The sequence below is a fragment of the Pelodiscus sinensis genome, chromosome 2 (assembly GCF_049634645.1).
Source record: "Pelodiscus sinensis isolate JC-2024 chromosome 2, ASM4963464v1, whole genome shotgun sequence".
In the NCBI taxonomy this organism is placed as follows: Eukaryota; Metazoa; Chordata; order Testudines; family Trionychidae; genus Pelodiscus; species Pelodiscus sinensis.
The window spans coordinates 214,811,465-214,833,103 of record NC_134712.1 but is presented as its reverse complement, the minus strand read 5'-3'; the positions used below and the strand labels follow the sequence as shown (position 1 = coordinate 214,833,103).

General features: G+C 40.8%; 1 protein-coding gene across 3 annotated transcripts in view; it reads left to right on the top strand.

Annotated features, from left to right (window-relative positions):
* The window catches only part of CDK14 (cyclin dependent kinase 14), a 527,195-nt gene that overhangs the window by 316,592 nt on the left and 188,964 nt on the right, over window positions 1-21,639 (top strand). For all 3 annotated transcript variants that reach the window (XM_075922396.1, XM_014569231.2, XM_075922397.1), the window contains 2 exons: window positions 2,352-2,472; window positions 13,827-13,920. In XM_075922396.1, the coding sequence (XP_075778511.1) occupies window positions 2,352-2,472; window positions 13,827-13,920 (215 nt within the window). The remainder of the gene's footprint in view (window positions 1-2,351; window positions 2,473-13,826; window positions 13,921-21,639) is intronic.

Genomic DNA, 21,639 nt, shown 5'->3' with positions numbered 1-21,639 from the left:
TAATTTTCATTTTTTGTTTTAAAAATATTTAGTGCTGATCAATATTGTAGATACTTTTTACAATTTGTAACATTAAATGAAAGTGTTTTGGTTCTCCTTTAAATTGTTCAGTGAGGTACCAGAACTTATAGGGACCTTCTATTTTAGTAATTTAATTGTCTTTTGGAAGGAAGTTATCTTTCTTTCTCTTAGCAGGTTAAATTCTAACAGTGTGTACTCCTGGCTCCCATTATTTACATTTACTCGGTAACTCCCAACTTCAGGGATTGTTAGGACAGTATGCCTTGACTGTCCCTATTCTTGTCTAAAGAGACTTGCTAAGCTATGTACGGCAAATTACAAGGTTTAAGGATGGCCATTGTACCTACTGCTCTTTCGATAGACTGTAGTTTGGATGGTTTAATTACAGAGAAAAGAGTATTTCCTGCTCCCAAACCATCCAGGAGCTGAGCTCCCTTCCTCTATAATGCTTGTCTTCTAGGACAGTGGTTCCCAACCACTGCTCCACAGACTAGTGCTGGTCCGCGAACCACTGGCTGGCGAGTACTGGTGGCTCTGGGGGTTGGGGCTGAGGTACACTACCCAGTGACTCCCCTCCTGCCACGACTGTTGGTGGGGCAGGATGTGCCTCTCCCTCTCAGCCAACCAGGACCGGGCAGGAGCAGGGTCTCCTTCTGGACATGGAAGAACAATCCACTGCAAGGGAGGGCCGTGCAGATCCTGGCATGGCAGCCTTAGATCAGCCGTGACCCAGGCAACAGTGCTCAGATGGTGGCTTGGAGGCAGCGTAGGGCTAGGTGAGAGGGGTGGGGCAGGCACTGGGGAGGTCTAGGGGGTGGAGCTAATACTGAGGACTCTGGGGGCAGGGGCTAGAACTGGAGAGCTCTAAGGGGCGAGGGTCTCTAAGGGGCGGGGGGCGGACTCTGGGGGACACTGGAGTGTCGGGTAGGGAACTGACACTAGGAGGCTCTGGGAGCAGGAGCTAGTAGTGGGGAGGAGCTACGGGGACAGGGCTGGCACTGGGGGGTGGCTCTGGAGATGGGGCTAATCATGGGGACTGGAGGCTGACACTGGGAGTGGGGCTTCTGGGGGTTTGGGTACATGAGCTATGAGAGCTACAGAGCTGCTGTGAACAGCCAGCTTCAGCTCCAGCAGCCGCCCACCATGTGGCGGTTGCTGGGGCTGAAGCCAGCTCCTGTACGGTGGCTCAGGGATTTGGGGTATACCCCTGCCCCAATTCCCGGAGCCACTGCAAACAGCCAGCTTCAGCTGTGGCAGTCTCCCGCCACATGGAGATTGCTAGAGCTGAAGCTAGCTTTTCACAGAAGCTCTGGGGACCAGGGCTTTTGGTGGACTGGTAATATTTTATTTACATATTTGCATATTCATTATTAAAAATAATGAATATACAAATAAAATGTTACTGGTCCGCCAAAAGTTTGTGAATGGGTTTGCTGGTCCATGGTATAAAAAAGGTTGGGAACCACTGTTTTAAAAGTTAGGGAATAAAGCTTTTTGTACATGCAATTTCTTGATGTATAGAAACAATGTTAGTATTTATGGATGCAATTGTTGGGAGTATTCTTTGTAACTGTTTTTGAGTATTCTTTGTAAATGGATATGGACCTCTACTATTTTATCATCTGACTCTGAATGTGTAGACAAAGGGAGGTTAGGCTGCTCTGGAAAATTACCACTGTGGTACTGTTGTCCTTAGATTTTTTTTTTGCTTTTATTTTTTATATTAATAATAATTAATAATGAAAGATTATCCGTGCAGAAAAGTGATGAGTTGAAAGATGAATGGTGTGGGAAATAACTTTTTTGTTTGTGTTTTTTTTCCTTTTCTAGTGTAAGCTAAACCTTTCACAGGTGTCATTAATTCCATATAAAAATCCACCTATTGTCTAGAGTTGTTGTCATGCTGGGATTGTTCTTCCTTGCTTCCAATAATTGATTTTAAGGGATTTATCTGATTTACTTTTGAATACTCTGTTTTGAAATGCTAAATAAATTCTAAAGATAAATTCCAGATGATGAGATTATTTCCACCCCAGATTTTTTATATTTATAAAATATAAATAAAAATGTAAGACATTTCAGTGGTTTTAGTTATCAGAGACTTGTCTTATTGTTCTGTTAGAATAACAAATCTGTTTAGCTATGTACTAAATGATAGTGCTTCTTTTTCTTCACTAATTAATTTACTACTAGGCCAGACGAACCAGAAAGCAGTCTTGTATGCAATGCGCATTGAGATTCCTATGACATACACTGCCTTTTAAGATGTGAACTGTACACGTCTTAGTTCTCTTTATGCTTATTGCTTTTGTACTGTGTTTATCCTACAGGCCTTGCAAGAGCCAAATCAGTCCCCAGCCACACATACTCTAATGAAGTGGTTACCCTGTGGTACAGACCTCCAGATGTCCTTTTGGGCTCAACAGAATACTCCACCTGCCTTGACATGTGGTAAGAATAGCATCCTTATACAAGATAATCCATCTAGGTGCTTGGGCTTCGGCTTACTGTAGAAAATATCTAGTAAGATTAATAGTGTAGATAGACTGCCTGTGTGTGCTAATCCTTGTGGATTCTCCCAAATACTGCTTCCTGAGAACATCCCCCTGCCTGGGTATTCAGTACTTTACAGCTGTCCAGTAATGATACATTGACTAACATGAACAATAACAAAGAAGCAATTTAATCAGCATTGCATATCTTTTGTGGTCTTAATTTGAAATTCTGTTCTGCAGAAGGTAAATTTTCTCTCCTAATAAACAGGAAAAGGGGAAAGTGCAGCAATTCAACATACAAACAATGTAAGACAGTTTCACAGCTGTGTAACAGCAATAAACTATTGTTACAAATCCACAGCCCGTTCGGAGATTGCATTTGTCACTGTGCTGCTTGTCATGGTCATATCCACTCAGAACTTCAAAGCAATGGCAGGTATAAAAGCCAGAGTCTTCTGTTACAAAAAGCACAGCCCTGATATTTGGTCAACATCTACCTCAGCTATTAGTAGCATGTTGACTGTGTGGTGTCTTTGAAAGCCAAAGTAGTGGCTCTGAGGAGCCTTTCAGGAAAGTCTTCCATCCTAGGCCTTCTCAACATCTTCCAGAGTCTCATCTCTGCCCAGAGAGCAACCTGGGTTGATAGGAGAACAGTCAGAGTACAGCTGGTGATTCTGGGTGCATTAGAGAATAAAAATAGCCGATGGATCTGGGCATTTCTGTCAGCTAATCTTTGCATAGTTCATTTAGGTTTATCATGAAACAGGAAGAACTCCATGTATTTAATTTATTTAAATTTGTCCTAAATAGGGATGTAAAATTGGTTAACTGGTTAAACTTTATGCCTTCAACGGGCATGCCCAGGTCAGCCACAGACGGTGCTATTCTGGATGGTCAGAAAAGCCCCTGTCTGATGGGCCCCAGGGGACAGGAGCAGCTCCATGCCTGGGGGAGCTGCTCCAACACCCTCTGATTAATCAGAACCAGTAAGCCTTACCTATTAACGGTGAGGCTTACCAGTTACCCTTTCACATCTCAAGTTCTAAATAATCAGATGTTACCTCTGTGTGCATTGTATGTTTAAGCATGAAATTATGGGGCTCCTAAGTTTAGCTAGAGGAAGCCAAAGAACTTCAAGAAAAATGTCAACATTTCAAAAAAAGAAAGCATTTAAAAATATTTTCTGTTCAAAATTTGTAAATAGGTTTGTTAATATTTCTTTATTTTTTGACGAAAATAAAAAACTGCAAAATTTTCATTTTGGTTGAAAATTTTTAGCTATTTTGAGAAGACAAACATTCAGTAAAACTTTTTGGGGGTTTGATCAGTTTTCAGTTTTTGAAAACTTTTCTTTAGCCAGAAATGGTTTTTGAAGGCCAAAATGTGTTTGGCTCTTGATTTTTCATTGATAACTGAAATATTTTCATTTTGATTTTTTTAAAGCAAAACATTTTGGAGATTGTTGACAAAATAATGCACTGTTATCAAGTATTTTACTAAAAACGGCATGGAAAATTCATCTGAGTGGTACAGAGTTACTGTGCCAAAGAGAGAGGCCAAAGTAAACAAAAAATATGCAACAGAGATACTGTACACTTACTATAAATGCAACCTGGATGTTGAAAAACCTTTGGTATTTCACCCCTCCCTCCAAGAATGTTAAATTAAATTATATTATGGTTATCATCATCAAGTGGTTCAGGTGTATTTGTATGTTCCTTAGAACTAAAAGCAAGAATTGCGTCTGTGCTTGTGGGTTCCAGGGTGAGCTGCTCCAAGAACCCGTAATGGTGTCTAGAAATTTTATCTCTGCATCCTATCCCATATCAGAGAGAGTGGACTCTAATAAATAAATGCCAAACCCAGGAAGGACCCAACCAGTATAATCCTATTCCATGTCTGAATCTCAGAGGTGAGGCAAGGGTGTTTGCTAGAGGGCACAAAAAGAAAATATTGATATCCCCTGAAGGGAGGACCTTTAACACTGGCTCAGAAGAGATCCTGAGTGCCCATGGAGAATGCTTTATTCCAAATGAAAGATGAGGCAGTGCTAATTGTACCTGCAAAGCCATGAATCCAGAGCACCAGCAAATATATTTTTTTCTGATACTAAGCAATCATGGGATCAGAATATTATTCAGAGCACACATTTCACTTAGAAGACACATGAAAGGACTGAACAGTGATTTCCCGCCAGTCCCTCCCATGTTCTCCAGTTTATATGCAGGAAGGAAATGCAGGAGATATTGCATGTTGAAATAATTTTTATTGGTAATCTAACAGTAAGGCAAGTTGCAGAAGAGATAGTATGGGAATTCTTTTACAGCAGCAGCATATTGCTGGGCTACAATAACGTTAAGACTAAGTAATGATTTCCCAGAATGAAGAGATAGAATCTTTGCTTACATCAGATGCCAGCACGTGTGTTTGACATTAACATCCGTGTACAATTATTAGTGTTATATCCTTATGCCAAATATTGTATGCCATTCTGTGTCCTGGTTATCATATACATTTTCATTACAAAAACAGTCACTTTACAGAGATATTAAATTAGTATTGAGAAAAAATACACTTCTGTTTTTTCATTTATAAAAGAGATCATAGGGCATTGACTTTAGCCATGACAAATGACATTTAATCGAGTTTCCCAAGGAATTGAACATGGATCTGCTATATGAGACCAGCTGTATGAGAGAAGTGCAAATATTAACCACTGGTCAGTGGCTGGGAAGCAGGTGGCAGTGACTGCGGGCTATTTTTATGCTTCATTTGCCATAGTAGAGCATTAGGATAGTAACTAAAAGCTAATGATCCACATACAGTATTACATTTTTCCAGCTTTCTGTTTAAATAGCCGCTGGCAGTAAAAGAATATTAATGAAGACATACATACATTAATGATGTCAGTTAGTGATGGAAATCAATACAATGTGCGTTGTGATGTATTGCTGTCAGCATATGATACTGTGGTATTGTGTGAACATATTATGCCACCTGAGACTGCATTGAGGAGTTTTGATAGCCTTCGATGCGCTTTTTTTTTCCTGATGAGGACTTACTGGTAGGTAAAAGTACATTTCTCAGTGCCTCTGGTATAAATATTCTTAATCCATGGATTTTACAGTCCTCTGAAAATCAATGCAAGGGAAATAATTTTTAAGCTTCCATACCTAGAGGTTTTATAACATACTAAGAATCGTATATAGGTAATGTAAAAAAACTGGCATACTTCTCTGTTGTGCTCATTTCTTACAAACAAGGACTGAGCTTTAGTAGCCAAGATCCTTGATTTAAGCATGGTACCAATGGTTGTGATTCTCACAAACACTACTACATCCGTGTTTTTAAAAGCTGAAGTCATTGTGGATATTTTATTTTAACATGTAGCAGCTCTAATCTATATTTGCCTAACAGCTGGCAACTATCTTATTATATCTGATACATACTACAAACTGTTTTATTTTAAAAGATACAATGAATGCTTGACAGGCTATGAACTGCTAGTCATTATACAGGTAAAATAAACAATATGCCCATTTTTAAAATTTAATTTTATTAATTAACATAATCTGTGCTTATCACTGTGGAAGAAATTGCTTATAACTTTGCCTGTCAAATTCAATGCAATTGCATATTAGATCACTGTTCTCTTCATTACATCTCTGCCTTCAGAATTATATTTAACTTTGTGGTAACTGGGATGACAATGATTTCAGTGCTGATCTCAGTTTAAAGAAATGCTATCTCAAGGTTTATGTCTTGTGTATCCACAATCCATTGCAACATTCACTTCCCCACAATTAAGATTGTATATAAAAATGGTCTTCTATAGGATACAGGTGCATTAAATTTATATATTTATTTGCATGGGGGACATTGCAGAAACATCTTTATTCCACTTCCCCTCTAAACAGTTTTCTATGAAAAAGTCTGGTACTAGTTGTTTGTTGAGGTCCAAAAGAGAGAGCAAACACTAGGAGAAATTGGTTACTTTGCCCTGATGCTCCCTACCGTAACAAGTTTTAGCCCAGAAAAATGCTAATCCGTAAGAGGTCAGGATCCTGTGATAACCATCAAGATATTTTTAATTAAACTTCCAGAGAAGACACTGACAATGAGAAGTTTTATCAGATGAATTAATCTGTGATTGGAAAATTCTCCTGGGGTCAGCTGCATTTGAGAAGCCTCTTTTGTTCATAGCTGTTGGAAAGTCATTTAATTTTAGTTTCCTGTTCCTGAAGAATATTTTCTTTAGTTTGGGACTATGCATTTACCAGATCTATCAACAAAGGTGAATCAAAGGTGTATGTTTCATATGTGGTAGAGAATTCTGTTTTGAGATGTGCGTATTTCAAAATGGAAAACACAAACTCCCTGCGAATAGGAAACACATTAAATAGGAAAATTTTGCTGGACAAATGTTGCTCAATTTAAAATGAGACTCACTTCAAATATGCTCGAGCACTTCTGTGTTCTGTTTCTCAAAATCTGGACAATTGAGTTTGCTTACACACATTCACACACAAAGTAATCTTGCAAATGGAATGTGGAATGGAACATTGCAGCAGTGGAAGGGGAACCACAGAACTAAGCCTCAAAACTTTATATTTTAGGCAGTTAAACGAACCAGCAAAGAATTCTGCAGATGTTTTTTTTCCAGGTCCAACATCCCCTTCCATTGCATACCCTGCTGTGTGTCCCTTGCTCTCTGTCTGTGACTCAGGTTGCTTTGTCTACCTAGCTCGACTCTCTGAGGTCACTGTAGACCTTCCTTTTTAGGTTCTTAAAGTCCAGACCTAGCAAATGATCTTGGACAGTTGTCTCATTCACTGCTGTCATGATGCTATTTCCCCAGTGGCTGGTCACGGAACCCAGTTCCATGCTCTGCTCTGATTTCCAGCCTGGAGACTTGTTAAACAGCATCTGAGGTCTTCACCCAGAGCCGGCTCAAGCTATTCCTGCATCCCGGGCAGCGGGCATGCGACGTATGTGCGGCCCCGCCCCCCAGCGCGCTGCACACCTTACAGCTGCTATCGGGCGTGCGGTGCTTCCCCTCATTAGGAGCTTCCCCTCATTAGAAGTTTCTTCTTAGCCTAACTAGACCCTAGCTTGCCAGCCTAACTATACCCCAGTGTAAAAATTAATTGGTCCCTCTGGTCTACAAGTCCACAAGTTGTAATCTAGTCCAGTCCCTTATGCACAGGAAGGATGGAGTAAACCTAGACCATCCCTGATAGGTGTTTGTCTAACCTGTTCTTAAAAACTTCCAGTGGTGGGAATTCTACAATCTTCCTGAAAAACCAATCCCAGTGGTTAACTCTACCTTACAGTTTAAAAGCTTTTCATAACTAACCTACATCTCCCTTGCTTCAGATTAAGTTGATGACTTTGTATCCTACCTTCAGTGGGCATACAGAACAATTGAACATTATCTTGTAGCTTTCAATACATTTGAAGACTAGCTGTCCCTAGGGATGTTAAATTTAGTTTAATCAACTAATCGACTAGTTGATGTATTTTCCATCAACTAGTCAGTAAGCAGGAGACCTGCAGCAGGGGTAGCTCCCGGTCCAAGAGCTAACCCTGCTATGACTCTGCCTTTTAAATGTATTAAGGGTGGGTGGGCTCTTAATACATTTAAAAGGCTGATGTGCAGCAGGGGGGACTTGGTGCAAGCTGGGTATTCAGCTATACCCTTGGTCATTCCAATCTATCCAGTCAGGCAAGCTGGATTTAGTAATTTGTTGACTTAGTAATAGATGATTGTTATATGCCAGAGATCACAAAATATTCAGAATACTTCCAGTACCAAAGGACTAGGTACTTACCTTATGTCGTTTTGTACCTTAGATCTCTCACCAAAGACAACACTTGCAGACAATCCAAAAGTAAACTATCTAATGATTTATTAACTAAGAAAAGATATTAGAGTGATTACAAGGTTAAAGCAGGCAAGTTCATATACACAATGAGTTATAGTTTGTATTTTCAATGGTGACACGAGGGTAATAATTTATCAGCTCTAAATCGTTTTTAGGCTAACCCAGGTTGAGCCTGAGCTCTGTTTCATAGCTCTGGTCCCTTGAGAATCCAGATAAAGAGAGAGAAACATTTCCTTGTCAGGGATTTTAATTTCCTTCATCCAGAATTCAAGCCCGTGGGATTAGCCCTTTCACAAGTAGCCTTGTCATGGTAATAAGGCGTAATTAACAAAGTTTTTGTATTGTGATGTTCCACAATGGTTCTTAGTTTTGATAGGCCTTTTTGATGGGCAGGGAACAATCCCTCCTGACTGGGTACACAGTTTTAGAGCAAATATTTTTTACAGTCACAAAGCAGAATCTTAAATATTACCTTATAATATGTGATACAGGTGCTATAAGTGAGCTTAACGCGTGCAGCAACTTACAAGCATTTAATAAATTCTAAACACATTGTTACAGGTCAAATACCTATCCTATCCATACTATCACACAGGTGAGGCTGTTTTCCAGCAATGAATGTGTCAGTGCTTGGCTGAAGCCTAAAGTTTTGTGAGACCTAAAGTTTTGCAGGACCAACCCGGCAGCACCCCAGCTGCTCTACCACAGGGTCCACAACAAAAGCCTGGTCTGCTGGGGGGTGGGGGGGGGCATTAGCTGCGTGCCCCCCCCCCCCCAGCAGACCAGGGACATGGGGAGCAAAGCCGCAGCGGCGGCGGAGTACCGTGTCTCTGAGGCTTTGCCCTCGCAAAGCCTCAGAGGCGCAGGACCCCGCCGCCGCTGCGGCTTTGATCCGGGCATCCCTGGTCTGCTGGAGACGGTCCCCAGCAGACCAGGGGCACCCGGAGCAGCTTTTCCCGCCCCGGAGGTCGAGGTGGCGGGACCGCTGCGCTCTGGGCGGTCCCGCTGCCTGCGAGCTCCGGGGCGAGAGAGCCCCGTTCGTAAGTGCAGATCCAACGTAAGTCGGATCCGCGTAACTTGGGGACTGCCTGTATACACTTTCCAATTTAGTAGAGTAGCTGAAATACAATCTGTTAAATTGTCCTTATTTTACTGTAAATCCTGAGCATGTACGTTTTGAAGTGCAACCCATTATTCAGAGTTTTTGTAGTTTTTACCTTTGGTGTCAGTAAATCATTCAGTACTCTAATATTGCCTCTTGGTGGTGATGGAGAAAATACTAAGCAGATTTTTCTTTTGGTATTATACTAATAAGAAAGCACTGTCACTTTTCACATATCTTTTGTAATTTTTATAAATGTTCAGTAATTTTATCAGAAGTGCTGAAGTGATGATTTAGTGCTTGAAGAAAATGTCTTCTCCCAATGAGCCAAATCTTGCGATCTGAGCTCAGGCTTCATGGCCAAATGTGGGTCTTCAAAATATGAATATCTACTCTGAAGTGACATGATGCTGAATATAGTCTGTTAGCAAATGAATCGAACATAAAAGTTGTTCACTCAGTGAAGAATGTTGAACATTTGTAATAGTGAAGTTCCCCAGTTGTTGATGCAAATGTTTAAAGTCTGCATTTAAGTAAAACCATAAACAGTGTGAAAACAATTTGTTGTTAAAAAATAGTTCTGTAGATACTTTACATGGACCTCTTCAGAAGTAAAAACAAAACAAATGCCAGCCACCTCACTGGATATGAATAATCTTAATATGTTTTAGACATAGTATTAAGTAAAAGACAGTTACTGCAAAGGCTTTATAATTTCATATCCAGGTAGATTGTAATTTGTATTCGTGCATTTTATCAAATGTTATATAGAGTGCATTGTCAAACGCAGGATATTTAAAAAAAAAAACCCTAATTGTACAATGGTGACCAAACAAGTTATTTTTTACAAGCTGCAGCTCTTGTCCTGTAAACCACCTCAGATCCCCATTAGATATTCATTTATCTATATTCAAATTTCAGAGTAACCATTGAGCCACAGCATGAACTCTTACTTTATATTACTGTTGGTAGTATGGTGACCGATATAGTCTTAGGAAATTAGGTTGGACAGTATTAGATGGATGGCCACATATGGTATCATCAGTAGGCTTAGTCATGCTTATTGTTGAAATCTGTGACTTACCCTCAGTTAACATTAAATGGCTGTCATTTAAATTTCAGTCATGTTTGCTTTGCAAGAATATCCCTGAATCAAGTATCCAAAAGCCCAGAAATTCAGTTCACAAATTAGAATGCAGACCTCCTCCAAGGGATATAGGAAATGCTAAAACAAAATTATTGAACTATTGCCGAAGTTTTTCAATATATCACACGCACTTTCCCAAATACTTTGCCTGAAAATGTTACTCACATATGCACTAGAGGAGTGTATGTAAGTGTACAAATAACAAATAATGGAGTGGGTGTAGAGAGAGTGGGGAGACGAAACAACATTATTTCTTGAAATATGAAATGTGTTATGATTAATCACATATTGTAGAAGCTAGAGATGGGAGGAACCTGTGGGCTCATTTTATCTACCTTCCTAATACAAGATAAGAGTGTTCCCTGCAGAATATTCTTCAGGGTTTCTTCCAACAGGGCTTCCATTCCTTTGGGTGGCTATTGCCTATTATAATTGACCTCAATGACAGGCAGTTTTCCTCAGTCAGCCTACATTTTCTGTTTCTTAATTGTATTTCACTCTACTCCCTTGGGGGTGGGGGGTGTAATTCCGGGAACCAGTGAAATCCAGAGCAAATTCTTGTCCTCTTGTACTGTTCTCCTCTTATTCATTGTTTTATCCAAGAATGAGATATTGAGTTTTTATCTTTTTCTTACAGATCAGTTTTTCCAGTGATATCTTTGTTGCTCTGCTGAGAAATCATACTCCATTTATGGATACATTCCTGATTTGGGGTGCCTGACAAAAAATATACACATAATTATTGGCTTCACTGTGATTTGGCATCTGTACACCACACACACACACATTTGGTTTGGTTTTTTATTTAAAAATTTTTTATACCCACAACTCAGTTTCCTATTCACTAAGGTCATGATCTAAAGTCTGTTAAAGTAACTGGTTCTATTGATTTGCATGAACTCCATTACCCCAGTGTCCTTATTTGGCACTCTGGCTGGCTTTCCATGTACTTTTTCCTTCTATTGTACACCTATATTTCAGTTTATTTTTTCCTTAAGATGCACTTTCTTTCCTATTCCCAGAAGGAAACGTTTTTTTTCTCTCCATTTTTCCATCCTCTGTAAGGGTCAGTCCTTCAATGTGCTGGGTAAATGGGACTATTCTTGCGCTTAAAATAAAACATGTACTCAAGTGCTTTATTAGATTGTAGCCTGAGTGCTCAGCAATCTCCAGATTGAGCCCTGTAAGTCTTTATTTTTCATATCACTGATTTTTAACATCTCCTCCTGATATAGCATCATTTGTTAGGGGATTAAAAAGCACATTAGTGATTTTAATCAGGGAGGTTAATAAAATAGGATGCCAAACCATATCTAAAATAGTCCTTGTGACACTGAGGAGGACATTTACTCTCAAGTAGACTCATTGTACTATATTGATAGTTAATTTATAGTTTTTCATCCAATGTTCAGTCCATTCTTGAGTCAATTTTTCATTAATCGCACAAGTAAAATGTTGACAGGCAATGTATACAACTTTTTGCTAAAATCTTCATCTTCTATTGTATTTTGAATACAAAATATGTACTGAGTGCTTGTCTGTAGATACCTGTACATGCTCTTAACATTTCAAACGAATCTAATGTTTGTTGCCTGGTTGCAAAAACAGGGCTCCAATCATCTGTCCTCCAGACCAAATTCAATTTTATTTTCTTATCTTGAGTAAACAGCTCCTGTCCAAAATCTTGCATTCCTCCTTGCCTGAGATCTAAATACTGTTTATAAGTATTTGACGAAGATATATTGTGCCGATCTGTGCCTAATGAAGCATTAACCAAAGTAAATGATGAGTGGCAGTTTAATCAATCCAGTATGTTCAGTAACCAACAAGGGCATATGGACCATAATTTTTTAATCTCCTTCTTTTCAAATTTACTGAATGCAACTAGGAATGGCTCTGAACTGTGTATTTTTTTAAGGTAAAGGAAGGTTTTTGCATAAGATATTTAATCTTTCAGTAGTATAATCAGAAAATAATTATGTATTATAAAAGCTTTCTTTTTGAATAAGTCTGATCATCTCCTGTTGCGTTTAAAATACAATTATCTCAATTCATTCTGAATTTATTAATGAATGTGGTCTCTGCTGGTGATCTTTGCCGACTAGTCTCTGCAAATATTCAGTTAGACAGTCCCTCATGAAAACATGCAATCTGTTTCCATTAGGAGACTTTCTTCTAGACATACTTCTCACTATACACACAGTCACCTAAAATTAAATGCTGCTCTGTAAATAAACAAACATCATCATGCATGGGGTGAAGGGGAAATGTTTAATTATATATTCCAAACAGTCAGCTTCTGCAAACAAAGTTCAATTAAAGGTTAAGGTTGGGAATTTCAAAGATGACTATAGGCTACAACTTGGATTTGTAAGGAATTGTAGTAATTAAAGGCTAAACCCTTTTGTTGCTTTTGTGAAAGCTTAACCTATATTGTAAAAAATGTATAACAGCATAAAGCTGTTGGGTTGATGTATTTTTGTGTTGTTAAAACTATCTCTTGGGAGTACATGTGCACAAATGAGTACAAATGAGTATGTCCGGTTATAGTGTGTATTTGTACTGAGTGAGCATGGACAAGAATATGGATATTTAGAAAAAATGTAATTGAAACAAACACAATTAAAATGTTTTATCAAATCATGCATCCCACTAATGTTTAAATGAGTTATTAGCTCTTGAATGGCAAATCTTGGAGAAGATGCAAATCCCATTTGAAGAAGCAGTTAAGGGTCTGTAGCTTTCCCTGGGGATGCACACGTGTCTGAACCAACTGACATAGCCACAGCCCTGGGGAACTACAGAAGCTTGTCTTGAGTCTTTCAGAGAGATTTCCCCTGCTGCTGCCCTTCTTATTCTAGCAGCCAATCCACATCTTTCTCAAAGGTGCTGTGAGGCCTTATTTGAGATGCTGCCCAAGGTTTTGACTCTAGAGGAATAGATCTTTTTTATACATTATCCGTGTGACACCTAAGCAGAAAACTGTTCCTTGAAAATATGATTGAAAAGACATATTTAAAGATTGGTTTTCAACACATTCATCCTTTCTAGTTGTCACCCTGGCACCCTTGTACACAGTAGAATATGGTATTGTAATGCTGCTGATAATGACAAGTATTTAATGTATTAATTATTTAATCTCAAGCAAATCTAATGATGTATCCTTTTTTAAATAGGGGAGTGGGCTGTATCTTTGTAGAAATGATTCAAGGAGTTGCTGCTTTTCCTGGAATGAAAGATATTCAAGACCAACTTGAAAGGATATTTCTGGTGAGTTCTTTATTTCTAGATGAATATGTATATACATAATATGCTACCTTCCAAATGTGTGTAATAACATGTAGCTTTAAAAAGCCCCAAGGAGTTATTGTAGTGTTTACTTTTCTCGTTTGGCGCACAGGTGTCAAACACCCAGCCTCAAGCCAGATCTAGCCTGTCCTGTTACATTTTTTAGGCTAGCATGGCTTATTCAAATCTTGCAGAATCCAGGTCTTCATTTAAAAAAAAAAAAAAAGGATGTTTTGAGTAGTCATGGCTCTACAGAAGGCTTCCAAATGTGAGCCCAGTGAACAGAAATGCTAAGTTGCTATGCTGATTTTGCAAACAGTCTAAAATGACAACTCAGAGCTGCCCCCAAGAATGTTCTTGAGCTATTTTAATGTTAACATTAGCTCTTTTATTGATGATTATTTTATCTGATAAAATAGGTCATGGTGTGGGCAATGGTGAACATAAGCCAGTGCGCCCGGGCTGGTGTACTGGTAAGAGAATGGCTGGCTAGGGGTGCAGCTCTGGATGCTGCTAGCCACCGTACATGGGTAAAGTTTACATGCCTGTTCTGAGTGTGGGCAATCTGTCCCTCCCCTTCTGCTGCCCTTCTACATAGGAATCCATACCATCCACTCCCGGCCACAGGATGCCACTATTCCAGCTATGGCTCCTGTGCGGCTGTGGCTACGGATCCCCATCAGCCCTGGGGATCTGGAGGATGGGCAGTGCAGTGGCCACACTCCTAGCCTGAAGCTCCCCCCATCCCATCTAACCCCCTGCCCTGACTCCTATACCCCTGCTCTGAGCCCCCCCAACACTTCCAAATCCCCTTCCCTGACTCCTGCACTCCCACACATCACCACCTTCTTCCTGAGCCCCCTGCACTCCACCCCACACTCGCATTTCTATACTTTATTTGGCAAAAGTACTTAACAAATAACTGACAGCAGAGAGAACTGCGGTACTTAATTCTAGGGAGGTGAAGGACTAGTCGACTAGCTGATAATCAAATGCCTATTGGATAGTTGACTAGTCACTTCCCCCCACCTTGCTGCCTGTATCAAAAAGAGGCATGGGTGAGGGGAGAAAGAGGAGGGAGTACTTCAAAGTGGCAGTGCCACGTGGAGCCTGGGGCCAGACCTTGGGCTCTACGTGGAGCTGCTGCTTTGAAATAGCGTGTGCAGCCCAGGGCCAGCTGGGGTGTACCCAGGCTGCACGCAACATTTCAAAGCAGCAGTGTCACGTGGAGCCCTGGATGAGCTGGGGACTCTCCCACTTACCCTGGACTCCACGCAGCGCTGTTGCTTCGAAATGCTGCATGGAGCCTGACTCGGGGCTCCCCGCAGTGTTTCAAAGTGGCAGTGTTTCAAAGAGGTCCGCGGGGGAGTCCCCAGCTGATCAAGGGCTTGATGCAGTGCTGCCACTTTGAAACACTGCATGGAGCCTGATGCTGAGCTCCCCATGGCGTTTCAAAGCGGCAGCACCGCATGGAGCATGGGGTCAGCGGGAGTCCCCAGTTGACCCTGGGCTCCACGGAGTGCTTTGGCCTTTGAAGTTAGGGCGCCTCCTTGGCTGTTGCTATCGGCTAATGGAATAGTCAATGCAAAATGCACCAACTCTTTGATTAGTCAGTTATTTGCAGTTTAATATCCTTACTTAACTCCCAGTACTGCAGTTTGATTGGCCCATTCATGGGCTGCACTGACAGCTCATTGATCTAATGGCACCGCAACAGTTGGGAAGTCCAGTTCGTAGTGGTCTTCTGGATCTGTTGCCATTTGTGCCTGTTTTCTTTCCCCATCAGTCCTCACTCTTGTGTTGATTTGTTATTTTCCTGTTTCTAAAGCTAGATTTCCCATTTTGCTCTGGGTTTTGGCCAGTGTACTTTTTTAAGAGGCTAGGAAGTATGCCTTCATTTTATAAACCAGTGGTGAGCTACATGAGCTATTTCTTCCTCTTCAGAGCCCTGAGGAGCTTTGCAACTGGTTAGCAGGTGGCCAATGCAGATTATTGAGGTAGCCAATTTCCTCCAAAATGCTGGTCTGGCTGGCTTCTGATTGGACTATTCCTGTTTATTGTGTGGCAAACAGGGAAGGCTTCAGAAAGAAGCACTCACCTGAGCCCTGGTACAAAAAACGGGGAATCTGGAGCTTGCTTAGTCCCAATCCTTGGGTGGATTTAGCAGGACAGGTTTAGTGGTAGCTTTCTCTGAAAGTGCTCTGGCTTCACAGCCATTGTCTGTGAGCTGCACTAGATTTATCCTTCCAGGTTAATTTGTGTGGAAATGAGCAGGCTGGCAGTTCTTTTCCTCGTTCTGTTACAACATAGCTATTAAAAGTTGTGACCTTCTTTTGTAATGAAATCTCTGTGGTGTGCTATTCATTGTGATGCCTGGGCAATTAATATTTGATCCCTGCTGTTGAGATACACTTCAGCTATGAAAAACGGCTCTATGATTGTCATTGTAGAACTCCTTGTTTGCCCCTCAGTGATTTCTACATCACAGTGTTTCAGTCTTTGAGCAAAACATGTTTTTTGTAAATGTCAGTTCTGCAAACTCAGCATAGGATGTGAAAGTCACATTATGTTCTTTCTGCCTTTTGTCAAAACAGCTGTGCAGCTAGATCAGTGATGGGCAACCAAAAATAGTGGGTGGGCTGCATGAGTGGGCAACCAAAAATAGTGGGTGGGCTGCATGAGTGGACCACATGACCAGTGGTGGGCAACCTGCAGCAAGCAGCCCACCGCACATCCTCTCTGCCATCTTCCCTGGTGTGCCTCTCGCACACTGGAGTCCTGCAGTTCCTACTCCTCTCTTTCCCTCCCAGCACTTTCAAAGTGCCCCGAATCACCTGGTTTTTGCTCCATCCCCACTACTACCCCTCCCTCCCAGAGCTTGAACAGCTGTGAATCAGCTGTTCATGGCCTTCCAGCTCGGGGAGGGAAAGGAACAGGGACAGAGCACAAATCAGGAGATCTGTGGTGCTCGGAAATTGCTGAGAGAGAGGAGGAGGAAATGTGGGGCTCCAGTGTGCAAGGGAGGCAGACAAGGGTTTGTGGGCCACAGGTGGACCCCACTCGGTTGCATGCAGCCTGCAGGGGTTGCCCACCACTGAGCTAGACCCGCTATAATGTATGGCTATGTCTCCACTGCACACTTATTTTGAAATAAGTTATAGTGCATGTCTACATAGCAAGCCTGTTATTTCGAAATTACAGTCTTCTTACTCTGTCTCCTGTAACAGAGGAGTAAGAGAAGTCGAAGGAAGAATGTTCCTCCTTTGACTACCTGCTGTGTATACAGCGCCAAAAGCCAAATTAAGCTATTTCAACTTCAGCTATACAATTGATGTAGCTGGAGTTGCGTATCTTAACTCGACTTTAGCCCACAGTGTGGATGTACAGTAAAGGACTAAACTGGTTCAGTGGTGAATGAAAGCAGGGTATGAATGACCTCTCCTCTGACATCTAGTGATAAGCTAGGAGAAAAGACTTCAGGAAGAGACTAGATTGCCTAGGTGAGTAGTAGATGGAACTGCTTTGCCAAAATGATCATTTTTTTATTTGAGTGAAGAATAATTTCTGTTTACAGACTCTCTCTGTTCACATTACATGTCATTTAGTTATCCTAAATGTTATTCCTAAATTTTAATCAGTGCATTTCCTTCCAAAATACAAGAGTTTGTGAGAGAAGGAAATTCAATCATATTTCAAAACCTGGCATAGATTAATAAATCTTACTAATGGATTTTCTTTATATATTTCAAGAGGTATGTTTTAAAATACATGACCACAGAATACTGCAGAACTAAAGGATCAATGGAAAAGGCAGGTTGTACTATATATCTGCTTTCAGAACACTACAATATTGCATGAAGTCTTAAAAAAATGTGAACTAAAAAAATGTCTTACCAACAGACATTTATTAAGTAAAAGATACTACCTCACCATCTTGTCTCGGAGGAAAAGATGACTTTGGCTGGCTGATCTGTATTTCATAGCTGTTATAAGGACTCAGTATGTGGGAGTTAATTGTATTAGTTATCTTAAATAGCAACCTGATTAATTTTGCACTTCAAAGTTATTAACCACCTTAGTGTACACAATTCACCAGAGAATGAATGAATTTAATCCTATTCAGAAACAAAGGGAACAAGAATAATCCCTTGTTTTATAACTTTTAAGTAGATAACTTCTTAAATTCTTAATTATGAAAATGGTATATTAGAGAGGCACTTTAGTTAAGGATGGCTAGAAGGTTCTATTACAACTCCCTATTTTAAGGGGATTTTAATTAGGATTTAAGAATTAACTGTGGTTAAACACGTCATAAAAGTTTCAATCTAAAAGCTTCTTTTTTCTTCTTTTAATGTTTGTACAAGGTCATTCTGACCTAAAGAGATTAAGTAAAAAATGTATTCCTGGCTATTTGAAAGCCTGAGCTTGTTATTTACAGCTACAGTTTTAAAACTTTCTTCTAAATTAAAATTTGGAAGGTCCTTCATTTATATAATGAGTTGGTATATTTTGGTATTTTATCAAACAAAAAGCCCAGCTTGAGAGTGACCAAAATGTTTCAAAAATTCTTCAGATATATACATGCTTGTCTAAACAACTGTCAAATGTAGCAATAATTTGTTTTTAAGACTTTTTAAATTTCAACAAAATAGTTTCTTGTCCAATGTCAATAATACTTTCAAAAATATCTGAGAGTGTGTTTAACATGATCTTTTAAAAGTCCTCTCTGTTTGTTTAAAAAAAAAAAGAAAAAAAAAGGGAGAGGTGAGAAAAAAAGGATATGGAATTACATTCCACACTTTATAATGAGTAGTGCACAAATTGAATAAAGCAGAGCTTTTAAAATTACCCAATACATATCAATATTTTAATTACAAGTTGGTTGACAATATGTTATAATTATGTAACCCCTCTGCCATGTGGGGACAGCAGCAGCAGAGGCCAGGCTCAATATTTAGAAGTTCCTCCTAACAATATAAAACAGGACCAGTTTGAGCCCCCATCCAGTACTCTGGATCCCTTTAATACTTCGCTGTCCTCTCTGTTCACTGCTCCCCACTCAGTTAGTGTATACCCAGAGTTCAGAGTCTCATTCATGTGGATTTCACCTTCAACAGTGGGGAGGAAGAAGGGATGGGTTTGAGCAATGGCCCTGCTGCCTCTCTCTGCTGCTGCTCTTGCAATGACACATTCTAAGGTTCCTCCATTTCCACCTAGGGATGTAAGCGATTAGTCGACTACCTGATAAGCCTAGGGGGCTTATGGGGCTGTCAAATCACTACTTGACTACTTGCTCCCCCCCCTTGCTGCCTCTGATACAGAGGCAGCAAGGGGGGGAGCCGGTGCTGGGGGAAGCCGCCTTAAAAGCTGGTTCTCCCTAGCACCACCTCTGCTGGGGGAGGAGAGCAGGGAAGACATAGGCACAGCAGGGGACCTGGCGCAAGCCAGGGATTAGCAGTTCTGGCTCATGCTGGGCCCCAGACCACTGCACCCCTGCTTTTTAAATGTAGTAAGAGTTTTAAAAAGCAGAAGTGCAGCAGTCTGGGACCCAGTGCAAGTCAGGACCACTCAGTCCAGGCTCACGCCAGGTCCCTTGCTATACCTCTGCATTTTAAATGTAGCAAGAGTCTACTGACTCTTACTACATTTAAAAAGCAGAGCTCCTGGAGTCCATGCAAACTGGAACTACTCAGTCCTGTCTTGCACCACCCTGGAGCGAACCCCCTTATCTACTAATTGAGTAGTCGATGGAAATTTCCACTACTTAACATCCCTACTTCTACCCAGCTCTTAGTGATTTCAGCAGGGAGTCTCACAGTGCAATCTCTGTGCTATCTTTTACTGTCCTCTCTCAAAGTCTAAGGCTCAGCCCCTAAATCTGTTCTGCAATGATGTCAGCTCTCGGAATCACCAACCAGAAAACAAGGAAGACTCAATTGAATCCAGTCAGCTCTGCTATTAAACCCTGGAGAGTAATACGTCAAATGGCATCTAGGAATATTTAGGCAAAGTCCTAACCACTAAGTAGAAACATCTGTCCGCACCAGTTCTTCTCTCCACTGGCAGTTGACATCTTCTATCCCCTGCTCAGCAAGTGAGGATCATTTTAGGGTGTCCCATTCAATTAGTGCATTCAAAGCACAGTTCTCCTGCCTCTTTTTCATACGCTAAAGATACCATTTCATTCTGTATACTTCTCAAATAGTTGTCTAAATCTATCATCCATTATTTTGTAAGTGCAGTTAAAATATGTGGTGCATGATTTTCCCACAAATCAAGTACACATTAAAGAGCATATTCTCTAAGAGCTCTTGCATTTCTCCCTCTTATCAGGAGAATAGTATACTCCAAAACCTGTATTTCTGTTGACTTATGCTTATGTATTAGTTGTTTACATTTGTCAGGGGTTTAATTAAATTGCTGTATTTAATGCACTAAGAAAAAAGATTGATCTTTCTATTCTACTTCATGCATCATTCTGCTCACTGATTTTCCTCTTGGTTGTTTTTTAACAAGAACACTTCATTTGGACTTTTCTTACATATTATGCTTATGTTAAACTGCTCCAGGAACCAAAGTTAAGAGAAATACATTAGCAGGACTGAGCGCTATGGCAGGGATGCATAACCTGAATTTAATTTCAGAATTGAGGCCTGTTCTGTTCACTCCCTCTGGTCATCTGGCATTGGCCACTGTTGGCAGACAGGATACTGGGCTAGATGGACCTATGGTCTGACCCAGCATGGCCATTCTTATGTAATAGTCAATTCTGTGACCAGTTAGTTGCAAATTACTGTTTTAAAGAATTCATGATTTGTTCCTAGGTTATCAGTTTATGGGTAGATTTGTTTTTCTCATCCAGACACTAGACCGTATGGGGAATCTTCCTTAAAGAACTACATGCTTGTAAAGTAAAATGGAGGAATACTTGTCATGGAGCCAGAAGTTCAGAGCTGTCCCCAGCTAAGGAAGTCTCAGAAAAGACCCCTTCTTGTGCCAGACCCTCCTACGTATCTCCCTCTTCCCCATGCAGCTTCACTACCTCAGACTGAACGTGGGGGCCCTCTGCACTCCTTCACACAGTGAGCTCTGTTCAACAAGTCTCATTGAGACAAACCCCTGAGAGAAACTCATACATTCTTGGGGAACAATGCATCTCCGAAAGCATCCATAGCTAATGTTTAGTCAGCTGGAATATAGCATAGGAAGTCTGTGATTAGCATAGAGAAATGAAGGTTAAAGCATAGTCCATTCTGGGTAACCAGAACCCAGCCAAGCATAGTTCAAGCTCTGTCTCCATGTCCATCTGATCTCCTCTGTTAGACTCCCATTAGGGATGTTAAAATCAGTTTTAATCAAGTAACTGGTAACTGCTTATATGGGAGTAGGTGGAGAGAAGGGGAGGAGCGCTCCAGCTTGCGGTGGGCGCACTGCTTCGACCAGGCAGGGCTGGGGATGTAATAGTGTAGTCGATTAACCGGTAAGCAAAAGTGTATAGGTTAATCTATAGACTACACTCATTTCCCTCCTCTCCCTGCCAGTAATTTTTTTTAGCAGGCTGGCCAGTAGCCTGGCTCAGTCCTGGCTTGCGACGGGTCTGGGACCTATGCCTGCAGCAGCTCTGCATTTAAAGTGTATTGGGAGCTGGGCGAGCAGACAACCCAGCTCAGTCCTGGCTCATGCTGGATCTGGGACCTACCC